The 18988-nt window shown below is 40.7% G+C and overlaps 1 protein-coding gene across 1 annotated transcript in view; it reads left to right on the top strand.

Moving 5' to 3' along the window:
* The window catches only part of CATIP (ciliogenesis associated TTC17 interacting protein), a 52552-nt gene extending 34009 nt beyond the window's left edge, over nt 1-18543 (top strand). Inside the window, exons 9-10 of the mRNA XM_073634992.1 lie at nt 13497-13585; nt 18221-18543. Of these exons, the coding sequence (XP_073491093.1) occupies nt 13497-13585; nt 18221-18451 (320 nt within the window). The 3' untranslated portion in view covers nt 18452-18543. The remainder of the gene's footprint in view (nt 1-13496; nt 13586-18220) is intronic.
* Nucleotides 18544-18988: the final 445 nt, after the last annotated feature.

Raw genomic sequence — 18988 nt, 5'->3', positions numbered from 1 at the left:
GCGGCCGCCGGGCACACGCACCGGGTCCCGAGGAACGCGGCGGGCGCGCGCGCGTGCCCCCTAGGCGGCCGGGAATCCCAGGACGTCATATGACGTCCACCCAGGATGGGAGATCCCATCTGTGGACGTCATATGACTATGGGCAGGTAGGGAAGTGGTTAAACGACCTTCAACATCCTTTTTCTTCAGCAATTGAGTCTTGTGTGGTGAGCGTGCATACAGGCCATGGTGGTTTAGTGCATTACTTATTGTTTTCTTTGAAACAATTGTATCTGCTAATTCCAGGTCTTTCTGAAGCTCTCCACAAGTGGTCCTTGGCTCTTGGACAGCTCTTCTGAGAATTCTTTTCACTCCCCTGTTAGAAATCTTGTGAGGAGCACCTGGTCGTGGATGTTTTTTGGTGAAATTATGTTCTTTCCACTTCTGATTATGTCCCCAACAGTGCTCACTGGAACATTCAGATGTTTAGAAACCCTTCTGTTAGAGCTGCACGATTGTTAAAAAAATCGTGAACTCGATTCAACCCCCCTCACGATCTCTAGGCAGAATTTTCCGATTCATTCATGTAACAAGTGTAGAGAGTTCTCTGCTCTCTCAGCTTTCAAAAGAAAAAAAAAAAACAGGCAGCCTGCCAAGATTTTCACAACATTGTCTGAGCTGGTAGATAACTAGAAACATTGTAACTTTTCCTTCTTAGATCAAAGGGATGAACTTCTGTGTGTAAATAAGGGAAGTTTCACCACTTCAAGACCCTTTTCTGACATTTGTTTCTTACAAAGTTAAAATCAGTATTTTTTTTTTTTGCTCGAAAACTACTTGGAACCCCCAAACATTATATATATATATTTTTAGCAGAGACCCTAGGGAATAAAATGGTGATTGTTGCAATATTTTATGTCACACTGTATTTGCACAGCGGTCTTTCAAACACAATTTTTTGGGAAAAATAAACTAAATATTAAAGTTAGCCCAATTTTTTTGTATAATGTGAAAGATGATGTTACCATGAAAATACTAAAGAAAGATATTACAAGGCATATAACACCAGAACATATAATACAAGAACATCAAAGATACTTATCGCTCGTCTCCTCGGCTGGGCTCAAAATGGTAGAGAGAAAGCCATGAGGCTCAAAAATAGTAGAGAGCGAGCCATGCGGCTCAGAGAGCCACCAGGCACAAGCCAAGAGTGCAAAAAAGGTAGAGGGAGAGCTCTCAGACTCGTTCAGCCCTTTTATACTTCAATCATACACCATCCAAACCTAACCCCATTGCCATCCCATCTAGGCGTTTGACGAATCACAGTATTTATGGGGCAGTCCTCCTCAATATATTATATTACTGTCCGTCCTGCTGTATTGGCCTCTAGGGGCAGCATTGTCCATGTATCATGTCTCTGTATCCTAGGTTAATCTTCAATCTTAGCTGGCCCTTTGATCTTCTGTAGCAGGATATTCATCAATCATCTTGTCAGCTATGGTGCTTTTGAAGCTCGCTCGCATAGCGTTATAACACCAGACGAATAGGAGCCAAGCTTTTGTTCAGCCTTTGCTTCTTTCAGACGAATAATCTGATATGCTACCAAGCTTTGATGTGCACCTTGTTACATTCCAGACAGCCCCCAAGAAGCGAAGGCTTGGTTGTCTCAACAAGAAAGAAACTCCAGAAATATGATATTAAATTATGTTGCCTTCCAACAATTATATATATTTTTTAGCAGAGACCCTAGGGAATAAAATGGCAATTGCTGCAATATTTTATGTCACACTGTATTTGCGCAGCGGTCTTTCAAACACATTTTTTGGGGAAAAAATACACTTCAATGAATTAAAAAAAAAAACGAAACAGTAAAGTTAGCCAAATTTTTTTGTATAATGTGAAAGATGATGTTACGCCACGAGAATTGTGATCTTTATTCTAAGCAAAAAAATTGTTATTCTCATTTTAGCCAGAATCATGCAGCTCTACCTTCTGTAACCAATGCCATCAGTATATGTTTTGCAACAATGAGGTTGTGAAGGTCTTGAGAGAGCTCTTTGCTTTTACCCATCACGAGATGTTTCTTGTGTGACACTTTGGTAATGAGACACCTTTTGTAGGCCGTCAGTGGAGACTGAACTAGGTGATATTCATTTACACTGACAAGGGGCAGGATTGTGTTCTAATTACTGATAGATTTCAGCTGGTGTCTTGGCTTTCCATGCCTTTTTGCACCTCCCTTTCTTCATGTATTCAATATTTTTTTCTCTGTGTCATTCCATTTTATTACACAACTTCATTTCTGAACTTATTTGTTTTGGTGTCTTTGGTGTTTGTATGTATGAATTGCATGGGTTGTTACCGACATGTAGTGACAATTTCATGTCAATAGCACCTTTACAAATATATTTACCTAGAAAAATAGTGACGTGTTTAATACTTATTTTACCCTCTGTATATACACATACACACAGACACACAACATTTCTGCTAAATCTAAAAGATAAAATTGTATTGAGTAAAAAAAAAAGCTGTGTGTGTGAATGAAGTCTTTGGGGCTCATTCACATGGGTGCTGTGCTCTGTACAGTGTATATCAGTGTTTTTATTTTTTTTCTATGGCTGGAGCTATGTGCAGGCAGCCCATGCTATGCTATGGAGACGTCTTATCGTTTTTTTTGCTTTTTTCGGAAATCCGAAAATTCGGATTTCCGAATTGTCGGATTTCTGAATTTCCAAATTTCTGAATTTCCGAATTTTGAAAATTCGAAAATCTGAAAAAAAAAAAGAAAATCAATGAAATCGAAATAATAACTAACTAATAATAACTAACTATTAAATTATAAGTATTGGAATTTCCTTTCAAATTTGGCTGTTTGTGAATGTAACAAATACAAACTTTTTCTGAAGTTATGAATTATCCGAAATAACAGGGGCAGGAGGCGGAGCCTAGCAGAGCAGACATGCATTGTTAGAGCTCCACACCGCTGAGGAGAGAAGAGAAGGACAAAGCGGAGCCTGCAGGCTCAAAAGGTATCCATTTGAACCTTTTTGCCCCAGGGAACAAACTGTGAAAGTTTGGGCAGGAAATATGGTACTGGGAAGAAACCGTGGCAGAAATAAAAATCACCTCACAAAGAGCTCACAGGCACTCACTGCAGCTGAAGCAGCTCCAGTCACCTCACAAGATACAGCATCAGGGCGCTCTCACAGACAAAAAATGTCACAGCAAGACTCTCCATTTGAGTCAGATACAGAACAAATCCTCTCACAAACTTCCCCACAAGCCTCCTCAGTATCCCCAGTAATATTATTACAATTTGAAAAGATGCTTCATAAGGCTTTAAAACAAACCTCAGACCAAATAACAAAAAGCCTAACCAAAGAAATAAGAGAGCTGGGAAACCGCACCGCAGCCTTAGAAATAAAAATGGATGAAATTGAAATTACAACCCAAGAAAATATAACAGAATTGGAACAATTAAAAAAAGAGAATTTAATACTTCAAACTAAGCTCGAAGATTACGAAAATAGAGCCAGACGTTCAAACTTGCGCATAAGGGGAATACCTGAAACTGTGACAGACCTGCAATCTACTATTACTGCTCTATTACAAGAACTAAAGCCAGATATCCCTATTGAACGTTTAGAACTGGACAGAGTACACAGAGCCCTCACAGCCAAAAAGAAAGATGGACCCCCACGTGATATAATCACAAAATTTCATTATTACAGAACGAAAGAACAAATACTAATTGCTGCAAGAGAAAAAAAAGAACTTAATTTTCAAGGACACAATTATCAAATTTTTGCTGACCTATCCCAACTTACTATTACTAAAAGACGATCCATGAAACCCCAACTAATGGAACTGCAACGCCACAACATTATGTATCAATGGGGCTTCCCCTTTTCAGTCAGATTTAACTACCAAGGTACAATTTACAGAAGCAGATCAGCAGATGAACTACAACAAACCCTTTTAAAATTAAATCTGACAGAACCCACAAGCAGCAACACTCCCACATGCAGAAGAATGGCGTCATCTTCACCTTCAGGCAGCACCCAGAAAATTTCAGAACAAAATGGGAATCATCATTCTCACAAAAGAGGCCGTTATGCCACATCATCCATGGACCAAGAAGATTCAATGGACTGACATCCTAATTCCTGATATCTCTTCATTTATTATACTAAGAGATGGTTCTCTATAAAAAACCTATATTTATAACTGAATGTAACTGCATTCTGATAGTCACACACTGTATGGGATCATGTTACATTCCAGTTATATTTCTTATTACTTCTGATTCATATAGCCTTAGAATATATAAGTGAAATGAGGAAATTCTTGTTCAGTTATATATTATCAGGTAATAACAATAGATTTATTACTTTTTAGGACAAATATGTTCAATAATCCAGAAGTAATGGAAGCTTTTTCTTTCTTTTCTTAAAACAAATATATTATTACCTAACTAGTTCCTAGAATTATGTTTTTGTTTATTCTAATCTGAAGCAATACAACCTCAATTTTATGAGTTAACATATCTAAACAGTTACACATGAATAAAATATGTAATTGTTTACTCTAAAAGGGTTAAAATCCCAAAATAATTCAAACTATCTTCATCAATACCAAAGTTATTAACAGTACCTTTCTAACTGAATTATTTAGCCTAGGGCAAGACTAACCATATACAACCACCCTGGAATAAATAATTTCAACAAAAACTATATTCTGCACTCCAATTAATGAAACATCATTTTGATGTCTTTTGACATGGCACTTCTCTCCTGTAAGCGGAAGATCCGTGTACCCCCATTAGCCCTCCTCATTCTCCCAACCATATTATGTGGGAGTGTGACGAAGGCACTTATTCCCCTGAGAGAGATATTTATTCTCTTTCACGGGTAAATTGTGATTACTTGCAAAAAATAATTTATACAATGTATCATCTAATCTCATATGTTTTTTGTTTACTCTTTACTCCAGAATTCACTGGTTTCTTTTCTATCTATTCATCTCTTCAGTCCACACAGGTTGATCTGCGCAGTCAGCTCTGCATAACAAAAAGTAAGTCAAAACTATTTGATCTATTGCCATGGCACCACTGAATATACTTTCCCTGAATGTTCAGGGAATAAATGTCCCTCAAAAAAGGACCAAAGCCTTCCGTACTTTCCATAACAAGAAGGCTCACATAGTATGCCTCCAAGAAACACACTTCACCAAAGATTCTACTCCAAAATATATTTCTCCTTTTTATCAACAAATTTACACGGCTTCTGCCTGTACCAAGCAAAGGGGAACTCTAATTGCATTTCACCGATCCACACCATTCACCTTATCATCAGAAATTAAAGACCCAGAAGGTAGATACCTGATACTCATGGGTTATATAATGGATACAGCAATCACGGTGATTTCCTACTACGCTCCTAACAAACAACCTACACCATTCCTCTCACATATATTACAAGTGATTAATACACACAAAATAGGAACAGTGATAATGTGTGGGGATTCGAACCAGGTCCTCCTCCCATTTCTAGATAAATCACCTTTTACACCATCCAAAATAACCTCTAGATTACCTTTTTCTCAACTTCTTTCCAAATACAATCTAGTAGATTCATGGAGAGAAAGTAACCCAATGAAAAAGAAATTCACTTATTTCTCGCACCCTCATCAAACCTTCACCAGAATAGATCATATTTTTCTAACAATAGGAATGATACCAGAAATTTTTGCATCAGATATAATTCCGATTCCGTGGTCTGACCATAATGCAGTATACACTACTATAGCCTCAGCCATACCAAAAGCGCATGACCCAACGTGGTACTTACCGGACATAATGCTCAAACACCCACTACATCAGATGGCCATTGAACAAGCTTTAAAGGAATACATATCAATTAATAATACAACAGACATCTCCCCAATAACACTGTGGGAAGCTCATAAGCCTGTCTTGCGTGGTACAATACAAAGACAAATGGCACTATTTAAACGGGAACGCAAAAATCTAGCAAAAAAACTAGAACTCAATTTTAATGCAGCCTACATATCATTTCAAGATAATCCATCTCAGAGTACAAAATCTCATCTGGAAAAATCTAGATTGGAATACGATCTATTTCTCACTGAGTCAGTTGATAAATCCATAAAACGCTCCAAACACAATTTCTACATGAATACAAACAAACCAGGTACATATTTGGCTCGGGCATTAAATTCAACTAACAAATCTTTCAAACCAATACGTTTGAAATTATCAAAAAATGTTTACACTTGTAATCCAGTTAAAATAGTCCATAAATTTCACTCACATCTCGCAACTTTATACAAGACAAACAATGAATTTAATCCTACAGAAGCTGAATCCTTCTTCTCAAAAATAACCTTACCTGAGTTATCTCAGAATCAAAAAAGCAGTTTGGATGAGCCTATAACTATAGATGAAGTTGCTAACGCCATAAAAGACCTAAAACTTAACAAAAGACCAGGCCCAGACGGCTACTCGGCTTTATACTATAAAACATTCTCAGAAATACTCTCTCCCATTCTCACTGAAACTTTTAACAAACTTCTAGATGGACATTCTTTTCGGCAAGAAACACTAATGGCAATTGTTTGTATGATCCCAAAACCCCTTTCTGATGATACTTCCTGTGTGAATTATCGGCCTATCTCTCTGTTAAACCTCGATATTAAATTATTAGCAAAAATAATAGCAAAACGCCTCAATAGCATTATAGGAAAATTAATACATAGAGATCAAGTAGGCTTCATGCCAAATAGACAGGCAGGCGATAATATACGCAGGGCAGTGTTATTGGCACATATTGCTAAAAAACGGAAAATCCCTTTATGTTTTCTATCTCTCGATATTAAGAGGGCATTTGACACAGTATCCTGGCAATATATGCAATATTCATTACAAAAATGGGGTTTTGGACCCCACTTTTTAACATGGATCAAAGCATTATATAATAAACCCAAAGCCTATATAAAATATGCTGGATACAAATCTGAAGCCTTTAATATCGAAAGAGGTACCCGACAGGGTTGCCCATTATCTCCCTTATTATTTGCCCTTATACTCGAACCCATGGCCCAATATATCAGAACAAACCAAACTATAACTGGCATTGAAGTGGGAGGTATTACACACAAATTATGTATATTTGCAGACGATATATTACTTTTTCTATCATCACCACAGGTCTCTGGTCCTAACTTAATACCAGCTCTTGATGGATTTGCAGCCCTATCCGGCCTTATGATTAATCCTAAGAAATGCCTAGTGCTTAATATTTCACTCACAAACATGGAATTGATCCCGGCTAGGACTGCACTCCCATTCACATGGGCAGAAAAATCAATCCCATATCTTGGAATTCATTTAACAGCATCTCATTCTGACTTATTCTCAACCAATTATCCTCCTGTATTAAGACAGATCACAAATCTAATAAAACAATGGTCGCAACTTCCTTTATCCTGGATAGGGAAGATTAATGCAATCAAAATGACTATTCTACCCAAATTGCTTTATCTATTCAGAGTCCTCCCTATTCCAATTCCTTCCTATTTTTTGAGAATAGTACAAAAAAGAGCAACTTCGTTTATATGGGGCTCTTCTAAACCACGTATACCTATACACACACTACATCTTCCCAAAAATAAAGGAGGCCTGGGATACCCTAATTTTACTAACTACTACAGAGCAGCACATTTGGCCAGTCTGTCCAAATACCATGCAAAACAGGAAATCCCATTATGGGTATTTATAGAGGCTTCAGAAAATGACCCTCTATTAATATCAAATTTATTATGGCTTGATCCTAAAGACCGCTTTAAAATTCATAATCCCATAACTAAACACTTCTTATCTCTCTGGGATAAACTAAAAACCAAATATCAGTTACAATCTCCACACAATCCTCTCCTTTCTTTTATCAGAAATCCGGCCTTTTATCCGGCATGGATCTACCCAAATTCTTTTAAAGCTTGGACAACATCAGGCATTCAGACACTAAATGACTTCATAGCATCTAAATCATTCCTTTCATTCCCATCGCTTAGAGAAAAATATGATCTACCAAACTCTGAGATATTTAGATATCTCCAAATCAAAAATTTCTATACACCATTCCTAAAGGGGGATACACCATTATCCCAATTATCCATTTTTGAATCAATCTGTACAAAAGATCCATTTGCTAAAGGTACAATTTCATCACTTTATAATCAATTATATGGAGTAGCAAATCTTAATAGACCCTCTTACGTTCAGAGGTGGGAGGAGGACCTGGGACGAACTTTAGAAGACACGGACTGGTCTAATATATGGCTAACATCTAAGTCATCTTCACCCAACATCTTGGCACTAGAGACAAATTATAAAGTCCTAACTCGCTGGTACCTTGTACCCGCTAGAGTGGCAAAATATTCACCTAATACCTCAACTCTTTGTTTTCGAGGATGCCCAGAAATAGGCACATATTTACACATATGGTGGACGTGCCCAGTAATCCAAACCTTCTGGAAGGAAGTCTTCGTGATTGCATCTAAAATATTTAAAAAAATAATACAACCAGATCCATATTTAACTTTACTTAATCTAAAACCGGAATGGTTAACACTCTCTCAATTCAAACTTATGATCCAACTAATAACGGCTGCAAAACAAACAGTGGCCAAGGCATGGAAATCTCCTACATTGGTACTAGCAGAAACAATTCACAGAATGAATAATACAATGTCCCATGCTAAGATGGTAGCCATCGATCAAAATCAAATTCCAAAATTTGAAAAACTTTGGCATCCTTGGATAAAACAACAGTTCCTGTCAAATTTCAATGACTCTGTCCTGTTGCCATGGTAACAGATTAAATGACTTACAGAGACACCCATTCTAAGGCTTCAAAGAGAACTAAAAAGAATAATAAACTGACGAGCGGGACAACCTTGTGGACCATACCTCTACCTTTCAACCCTTTTTCTTCTTTCTCTTTCCTTTTCTCCACCTTACGATTAAAGCTCATTATCAGAACTTATTTGACCTATATACACTCTACTTGTAAACAATATGTATAGTAGGTATAAATCATTTAAATACCTACAAAAGTAACTAAGGAAATGATATATATCTTTAATTTAGGTTTACGTGAACCCAATGTTTAATATTTGAAATTTCATGATATTTACCTATATAAACCCTACTGTAAAACAATGAGCTTACTTTATAGATCCTTGTAAACTTACTTTATGTATATTTATGTATCTTTATAACATTGTATACTCAATAAACTTCTTTTGACAAGGAATTATCCGAAATAACGAATGCCGCATCTAAACAAATGGAATGGAACAAATTAATAATAAATAATAATAATAAAAAGGTTTTATTATTATTTATTATTATTAGATCTTTATGTTCTATTCGTTTAGATGCGGCATTCGTTATTTCAGATAATTCGTAACTTCGGATAAATTCGTACTCGTTACGTTCACTAACAGCCAAATTTGAAAGTAAATTCCAATACCTATCATTTAATATTCATTATTAGTTAGTTATTATTTCAGATTTTCGGGTTTTCAAATTTTCAAATTTTCATTCTTTCATTTGTTCAGATTTTCATTCTTATTTTTAGATTGTCGAATTTCCTAATTTCAAATTTTCCAATTTCCGAAATTTCCAATTTGTCAAAATTCGTTAAACGAATTCGGAACTAAGAGTGCTTTCACACTCAAAGCGCTCAGGCATCGGCGGTAAAGCGGCGTTATTTTTAGCGCCGCTTTACCGTCGCTATTCGGCCGCTAGCGGGGCGGTTTTAACCCCCACTAGCGGCTGAAAAAGGATTAAATCCGCCCACAAAACGCCGCTGCATCGACAATTTGCCGGCCGTATGGCAGCGCTGCCCCATTGATTTCAATGGGCAGGAGCAGCGGAGGAGCGGTGTATACACCGCTCCTCCACCGCTGCAAAGAAGCTGCTGGCAGGAGTCTTTGTGACACCCTGCCAGAGCAGCGCCCCAGTGTGAAGGCACTCGGGCTTTCACACTGGGTTTGCAGCTGAGGCTTTTTTCAGACGCTATGCAGGGGCTATTTTTAGCGCTGTAGTGCCTGAAAAACGCCTCCAGTGTGAAAGGGGTCTAAACAAATTGCACATGTCTAACACTTACCCACACCTGCACACCTGTCAAATTACTAAATTACAAATTATTACCTGTAGCTGTGTTCATACAGCTGCTGCACCCACATAGAGTAACAGGCGGCTTCAGTCACACAAACAGCTCACTCACTGTGTTCATTCAGAACACTCTCCATCCTGTAGATCTCCCAGGTGGGGCCCGGACAGCAGGGGGATCGAATCCTAGATAGAGAGGGTAATGGGTGCACTTGGGGGGGGTCAATTATAATAACCAATCCTGTTGTGTGTTTCTCCCTGCAACAGCTGACAGTTGGCAGGAGGGAGAGGAGGAGAAGCCAGCTTTCAGCTGCTGCAGTGAGAACACACAATGGGATTGGAACTTATAATTGACCCCCCCACCACAATGATCACCCCCTCTCTTGCCCACATCCGATTCTTATACTGCTCGGGCTCCGTAGAGTCAGTGGGGCAGTTTGCTTTATCAAGGCAAAGCCTCCAGCATGAACCACAGAGGTAGCAGAGGCAACAGTGTCTGAGATCTCGCACTGCAGAGATACTAAAATGAGGCTATAGGTAGAGGAGTGGATAGGAACCCTTTACATTCCAGGAAGTGCACTGCTATTTCTCAAGAGGAATTTCAGATAAAAGCTACATTTTCAGGGGACTGCTTAGGCAGAATTATTATTTTTGAATGTTCCCCATAACATTGTACATTTTCACTTTACTTTTGAATACGTTGGTGCATGTTTGCAGGTGCACGTGTAGTGATGTCAGAGGGCCTCCTAAAGGTAGAAGGTTTATACTCCTCTTTCCAGCAGGTGGTATATACAGTGCCTTGAAAAAGTATTCACACCCCTTGACATTTTCCACATTTTGTCATGTTACAACCAAAAACGTAAATGTATTTTATTGGGATTTTATGTGATAGACCAACACAAAGTGGCACATAATTGTGAAGTGGATGGAAAATTATAAATGGTTTTCAATTTTTTTTACAAATAAATATGTGAAAAGTGTGGGGGGGGCATTTGTATTAAGCCCCCATTTACTCTGATACCCCTAACTGAAATCGAATGGAATCAATTGCCTTCAGAAGTTACATAATTAGTAGAGTCCATCTGTGTGTAAATTAATCTCCGTATAAATACAGCTGTTCTGTGAAGTCCTCAGAGGTTTGTAATGCTGCGTACACACGACCGGACTCTACGGCATACTTGGTCCGTCGGACAATTCAATTGTGTGTGGGCTCCAGCGGACTTTTTTTCCCCAAGAGTTCAACAGACCTAGAAATGAAACATGTTTCAAATCTTTCCGACGGACTCGAGTCCGGTCGAAAAGTCTGCTCGTCTGTATGCTAGTCCGACGGACAAAAACTGACGCTAGGGCAGCTATTGGCTACTGGCTATCAACTTCCTTGTTTTAGTCCGGTGTACGTCATCACGTACGAATCTGTCGGACTTTGGTTGATCGTGTGTAGGCAAGTCAGTTCATTCGGAAAGTCCGTCGTACAAAGTCTGCCGTAAAGTCTGCTCGTGTGTACGCGGCATTAGAGAACCTTAATGAACAAACAGCATCATGAAGGAACACACCAGACAGGGATAAAGTTGTGCAGAAGTTTAAAGCAGGGTTAGGTTATAAAAAATATCCCAAGCTTTGAACATCTCACGGAGCTCTGTTCAATCCATCATCCGAAAATGGAAAGAGTATGGACAACTGCAAACCTACCAAGACATGGCCGTCCACCTAAACTGACAGGCCGGGCAAGAAGAGTATTATTTAGAGAATCAGCCAAGAGGCCCATGGTAACTCTGGAGGAGCTGCAGATATCCACAGCTCAGGTGGGAGAATCTGTCCACAGGACAACTATTAGTCGTGATCTCCACAAATCTGACCTTTATGGAAGAGTGACAAGAAGAAAGACATTGTTGAAAGAAAGTCATAAGAAGTCCTGTTTGCAAGAAGACATGTGGGGGACACAGCAAACATGTGGAAGAAGGTGCTCTGGTCAGATGAGACCAAAATTGAATTTTTGGCCTAAAAGCAAAATGCTATGTGTGGTGGAAAACTAACACTGCACATCACCCTGAACACACCATCCCCACCGTGAAACATGGTGGTGGCAGCATCATGTAGTGGGGGTGCTTTTCTTCAGCAGGGACAGGGAAGCTGGTCAGAGTTGATGGGAAGATGGATGGAGCCAAATACAGGGCAATCTTAGAAGAAAACCTGTTAGAATCTGCAAAAGACTTGAGACTGGGGCGGAGGTTTACCTTCCAGCAGGACAACGACCCTAAACATACAGCCAGAGCTACAATGGAATGGTTTAGATCAAAGCATATTCATGTGTTAGAATGGCCCAGTCAAAGTCCAGACCTAAATCGTCAAAATGGTCCCCAAAGTATTACTGCCCACCTATACCTTGTTTACCACCACTGCGCCTCGGAGTCTATGCACAATAAATTATTATTATGTGGTATGTGTTAATACAAAAAACTACGCTCTAGCTGCCACTTTAAATAAAATTTAACTATATAGTGTTTTCTTCTATAACGTGTCAACCAGTGTTAAACCACACACTGAATAAAACAGTGGCGTTCAATTCACACAATGTGCTATACTTTTATCCTATTGAGAATCTGTGGCAAGACTTGAAAATTGCTGTTCACAGACGCTCTCCATCCAATCTGACAGAGCTTGAGATATTCTGCAAAGAAGAATAGGCAAAAATGTCCCTCTCTAGATGTGCAAAGCTGGTAGAGACATCCCCAAAAAGACTTGCAGCTGTAATTAGAGAGAAAGGTGGTTACAAAGTATTGACTCCGGGGGGCGCCATACAAATGTACCCCCCCACACTTTTCACATATTTATTTGTAAAAAAAAAAAAAAAAAAACATTTATCATTTTCCTTCCACTTCACAGTTATGTGCCACTTTGTGTTGGTCAATCACATAAAATACCAATAACCACGTTTTTTGGTTGTAACATGTCAAAATGTGCAAAATTTCAAGGGGTGTGAATACTTTTTCAAGGCACTGTGATATCTTTGCTCCCTTGAAGAGCTCTGGGTTCTGCTGCTATTTGACATAGAGGGTGGAGGTTGGAACCACAGATCATAGCAGGGGCTCCAGGTACCCAACACACCTGGAAGTGTCGGATTTAAGGATTCTTCGGGTGGCTTCGGTTTGCTCTAAATGAAGATTCCATGAACAGGCGCTGGGACAATATATACATCCTCCTCTTTTACAGGAGCTTTTTTCTTTTTCTTTTTTTACTGCAGCAAGACTCACTTTAGTTATAGTGGTGATATGAATATGCTTCTGAAGCTTTTATTATTTCACAAATCTATTCACAGAGGAACAAGATCCTAAACCTGTGTTTGAGAAGCAGCCATTGAATTGGCAGGACGATGTACAGCTCCATTCTGAGTTCCTGGACAGAAAGGTACGTGTTAGGTGACATATAGACTGACCTTCAGGTTGAGGTCAGACTGGCATATTTTGCATTGCGTCTAAAACCTCTTCAATACCGGACACTTTCACCCCCTTCCTGCCCAAGCCAATATTCAGCTTCCAGCGCTGTCACACTTTGAATGACAATTACTCAGTCATGCAACACTGTACCCATATGACATATTTATCATTTCTTTCACACAAATAGAACTTTCTTTTGGTGGTATTTAATCACCATTACATTTTTTATTTTTTGCTAAATAAATGGGAAAAAAAGACTGAAAATTAAAAAAAAAAAAAATTTCTTTGTTTCTGTTATAACATTTATTGATATATTTAGGCCAAACTGTATTCTGCTCCATTTCTTTGGTGAAAATAACCCAAATCAGTGTATATTATTTAGACTGTAGGAAAGTTATAGAGTCCACAAACTATGGTATATATATCTATATCTCTATCTCTATATCTCTATGTATCTGAAAATCGATCAATCCTGGTGTACTGACGATCTCATTTCTATCTCATTTCTTGAGGCCCAAAAAATGCCAAGACAGTACAAACATCCCCCAAATGACGCCTTTTTGGAAAGTAGACAGTCCAAGGTGTTTAGGAAGAGGCATGGCGGGTTTTTCGAAGTTGCTCCCCTTGCCCGGCCTGTTAGTTTAGGTGGACGGCCATGTCTTGGTAGGTTTGCAGTTGTGCCCTATGCCCCGTACACACGATCAGAAATTCGGCCAGCAAAAGACAGACGTGAGCTTTTGGTCGTAAAATGCGACCGTGTGTATGCTCCATCGGACTTTTGCTGGCGTAATTCCAGCCAGCAGAAGATTGAGAGCAGGTTCTCTATTTTTTGGTCGGAAAAAAGTTCCTATCTGAAAATGCGATCGTCTGTACAAATTCCTACGCGCAAAATTCCTACGCATGCTCGGAAGCGTTGAACTTCATTTTCTCGGCTCGTCGTAGTGTTGCACATCACCGCGTTCTCGACGGTCGAATGTTCAGAGAACTTTTGTGTGACCGTGTGTATGCAAGGCAAGCTTGAGCGGAATTCCGTCGGAAAAATTTTGGATGGAAAATCCGCTCGTGTGTATGCGGCAATACTCTTTCCATTTTCGGATGATGGATTGAACAGAGCTCCGTGAGATGTCCAAAGCTTGGGATATTTTTTTTTTATAACCTAACCCTGCTTTAAACTTCTCCACAACTCTATCCCTGCTGTCTGTTCACTAAGACCCCTTTTACACTGGCGTTTTTCAGGCGCTTTAGCACTAAAAAAAAAAGCACCTGTAAAGCACTTGGAAAATGCCTCATCTGCAGTCCCAGTGTGAAAGCCTGAGTGCTTTCACACTGGGGCGGTGCGCTGGCAGGGCGTTCAAAAAGGTCCTGCAAGCAGCGTCTTTGGGGCGTTGGAGGAGCGGTGTATACATTGCTCCTGCCCAATGAAATGAATGGGCACCATTGCCCAAGCGCCTGCAAAGCACTTCGGCACTACACGGGCGCTATTAACCCTTTCCTCGGCCGAAAACTGCTGCTAAAACGACGGGAAAGTGCCAACGCAGCTGCGGCTGCAATGTGAAAGGGGTCTAAGGGTCTCTAACAAACCTCTGAGGGCTTCATAGAACAACTGTATTTATACTGAGACACACAGGTGGACCCTATTTACTAATTAGGTGACTTCTGAAGGCAATTGGTTCCACTAGATTTTAGTTAGGGGGGGTATCAGAGTAAAGGGGGCTGAATACAAATGTACCCCACACTTTTCACATTTATTTGTAAAAAAAATTTGAAAATCACTTATAATTTTTTTTCCATTTCACAATTCCGTGCCACTTTGTGTTGGTCTATCACATAAAATCCCAATAAAATACATTTACGTTTTTGGTTGTAATATGACAAAATGTGGCAGTAATAAGGAACACTAACTGGGGGTATATTATATACACCCAACTTGTCCTCTCCGCTCTTCTCAAGACCTCCTACTCTCAAGCTCTCTTGTCTCCTCCTCCCATGCTCGTCTCCAGGATTTCTCCAGAGCCTCTCCCATCCTCTGGAACTCGCTACCTCCACCGGTCCGGCTATCCCCTTCTCTTGCTACCTTCAGGTGATCCCTGAAAACTCATCTCTTCAGAAAAGCCTATCACGTCTCCAACTAATCTCCTACCACTTCCACCAGCTCATTCCCCACAGTTTCAACCTTTTGTACCACCTGCCCCTCCCTATTAGATTGTAAGCTCTTCTGAGCAGGGCCCTCTTAATCCTCTTGTATTGTAACTGTATTGTCTCCTTTTATATTGTAAAGCGCTGCGTAAACTGTTGGCGCTATATAAATCCTGTATAATAATATAATAATAATAATATACCCCATTATTTATTTATTTTTTAATAAATAAAAAAAAAAATATTTTTTTATTCTACAATTATTTTTTTAACACTGTGACCAGAGCAATACAGTGTCACATTAGTAACACTGTACTACTCCGGGGAAGTGATCAGGATTTTTTTTTTTTTTTAATACATTATGATTGCTTATAGCAATTCATTTAGCTACCATTTTTACTGAATGAAATGGAATCGTTCACTGTATACGTTGTTTGTGGTTAGCTGTGCTTGGCCACATGGTACAGATGGGCCTGAATTATGGGTGTAACATGCTCCTGAAGGGTGAACCTGTCCTTTAATTCATCTAAACTAAACTTGATGTAAACATTTTAATACACAGCTGACATACATATAAAAGGAGCTGTTTTATCTGTCAAATGATTTATATTTATTCCCATTTATAGAGTTGTTGTTGTCCCTCTGCGGCCCCCGTGTGGAGTGTTGCGGCCCCCCCCGTGCGGAGTGTTGCGGCCCCCCCGTGCGGAGTGTTGCGGCCCCCCCGTGCGGAGTGTTGCGGCCCCCCCGTGCGGAGTGTTGCGGCCCCCCCCCGTGCGGAGTGTTGCGGCCCCCCCCCCCCGTGCGGAGTGTTGCGGCCCCCGCGTGCGGAGTGTTGCGGCCCCCCCGTGCGGAGTGTTGCGGCCCCCCCCGTGCGGAGTGTTGCGGCCCCCCCCGTGCGGAGTGTTGCGGCCCCCCCGTGCGGAGTGTTGCGGCCCCCCCCCCGTGCGAAGTGTTGCGGCCCCCCCCCCCCCGTGCGAAGTGTTGCGGCCCCCCCCCGTGCGAAGTGTTGCGGCCCCCCCCCGTGCGAAGTGTTGCGGCCCCCCCCGTGCGAAGTGTTGCGGCCCCCCCCGTGCGGAGTGTTGCGCCCCCCCCCCCCCGTGTGGAGTGTTGCGGCCCCCCCGTGTGGAGTGTTGCGGCCACCCCCCGTGCGGAGTGTTGCGGCCCCCCCCCGTGCGGAGTGTTGCGGCCCCCCCGTGCGGAGTGTTGCGGCCCCCCCGTGCGGAGTGTTGCGGCCCCCCCGTGGTTGCGGCCCCCCCGTGTGGAGTGTTGCGCCCCCCCCGTGTGGAGTGTTGCGGCCCCCCCCGTGTGGAGTGTTGCGCGCCCCCCCGTGCGGAGTGTTGCGGCCCCCTCTCTGACTTGATATACATACATGGTGTGGTGCTTTTATTGAATATCTGCTTGCCGACCGCCTCGCGTAGGAGTACGGCGGCAAAACGGCTCTCCTGTGCCAGCTCACGTCTTTAGTACATGATCCATCACTTCCAGGTGGGGTGCCGGCTGTGAAGCGATTAGTCACAGCACAAGCCGATCAGCTGGATGACTGCTGGGACCCACCAATCGACGAGGAGGAAGACAGCACAGGGCTCTGCCTATGTAAACAATGCAGAGCTTTGTCCTGTCAGCAGGGATGTGCTGGTTTTTGTTTCTTTGCAAAGCAGGGAATAAAAACCAGCACCTCACAGTAGACATAAACACTGGCTAGGCACACAGTTAACCCTTTGATCGCCCCTGGTGTTAACCCCTTCCCGGCCAGTTCCATTAGTACAGTGACAGTGCGTATTTTTAGCATTGATCACTGGTTCCCACAAAGTGTCAAAAATGTCAGATTTCCGACCGCTATAGCGCAGGCCCACTATAAGTCGCTGATCGCCACCATTGCTAGTATAAATACATTTTATAATTTAAATTATACTATAAATATCTTTATTTATTACAAATTATATTTATTATTATAAATTCCAGTATGCATCACATGGTTTGTAGGTGCTATAACTTTCGTGCAAACCAATCGTAAGCTTATTGGGATTTTTTTTTACCAAAGACATGTAGCAGAATACATATTGGCCTAAATTTATGAAGAAATTAGATTTTTTTTTTTTTTGATTTTGATTTTTTTTTAACAAGAAAGATTTAAAAAAAAAATGTATTGGATATTTTATAGCAGAAAGTTGTAGGACACAAAAAAATAAAAGACACAGAGGTGATCAAAAGAAAAGAAAGAAAGCTCTGTTTGTGGGATAATAAGGACACACCTTTTATTTGGGTACAGCGTCGCACAATCGCAAAAATTGGCCTGGTCATGGAGGGGTAAAACTTCTGGAGGGCAAGTGGTTAAAGAATGCAATTGGAAGAATGATTTTTGTTTGGGTGAATCTTATTTTCAAATGCTGTTCTCACATATTCTGCATCTGAGAAATTCTCTTTCCACCAACCTCTCAGATTGCCATTTTCTCCATCTGTCTCCATTCAGGAAGAGCTGATCTTGGATCATGAAACGTACCTCAGGCGGCACCCAGACATGAAAATTCTCCTCAGCGACTTCATGCAGTTCCTTCTCCTTAGAAAACCAGATGACGTCTTTACTTTCGCTGCCGAGTTTTTCGGCCCTTTTTCTTCAACTGCCGAGAGGTCCGACGCGTTCCGATCCTCCAAGGTGTCCAACCCTTTCCGTGATGTCACCGATAAGACCCAAGATTCTTAAATATAATCTGCATGCGCATTGTTGGTTCTGTACAGGACTTTAAAGTTATTAAACACAATTGATTTAAAATAAATATATATCTTGTAGCCACATTTACTGTTATTTATTTCATAGTCGCACCCATCCAGCAAAAGAAGCCTTTAAAAAAAGATTCATGTAAGTGTTTTTTAACCCAGAAATGTTTATTATTTTGCAGCTTACCATTTTCATAGAGATGTGATGGCTGCATTTGTTTTCTTTTTCTTATTTGCCCTGGTGATCAGGCCAGTAAGTCTGTTATTTTTCAAAAGAACAAGCTTTCCTGAAGATGTAACAGGGGTTAAGACAAACCATTTACCACTGACAGGGGAAGCTTACAATCATCAGCTTTTATTTATGGAAAACCTTTGCTGCAACTGCTTAAAATGTGCTGGAGTTTGGCTTAAATTTGTAAGTGTATCTAAATCTGCTAGTACTTCTAACATTACTATTCCCCTGACAGTGCTGCTGTACAAAGATGTCTCTGTTGCTCCTTCATCCAGATTGGGGGCACTCAAA

The sequence above is a fragment of the Aquarana catesbeiana genome, linkage group LG06, assembly GCF_042186555.1.
Source record: "Aquarana catesbeiana isolate 2022-GZ linkage group LG06, ASM4218655v1, whole genome shotgun sequence".
NCBI classification, from domain to species: Eukaryota; Metazoa; Chordata; class Amphibia; order Anura; family Ranidae; genus Aquarana; species Aquarana catesbeiana.
The sequence above is the reverse complement of the archived record's forward strand: the minus strand, read 5'-3'. Positions and strand labels throughout refer to the sequence as shown.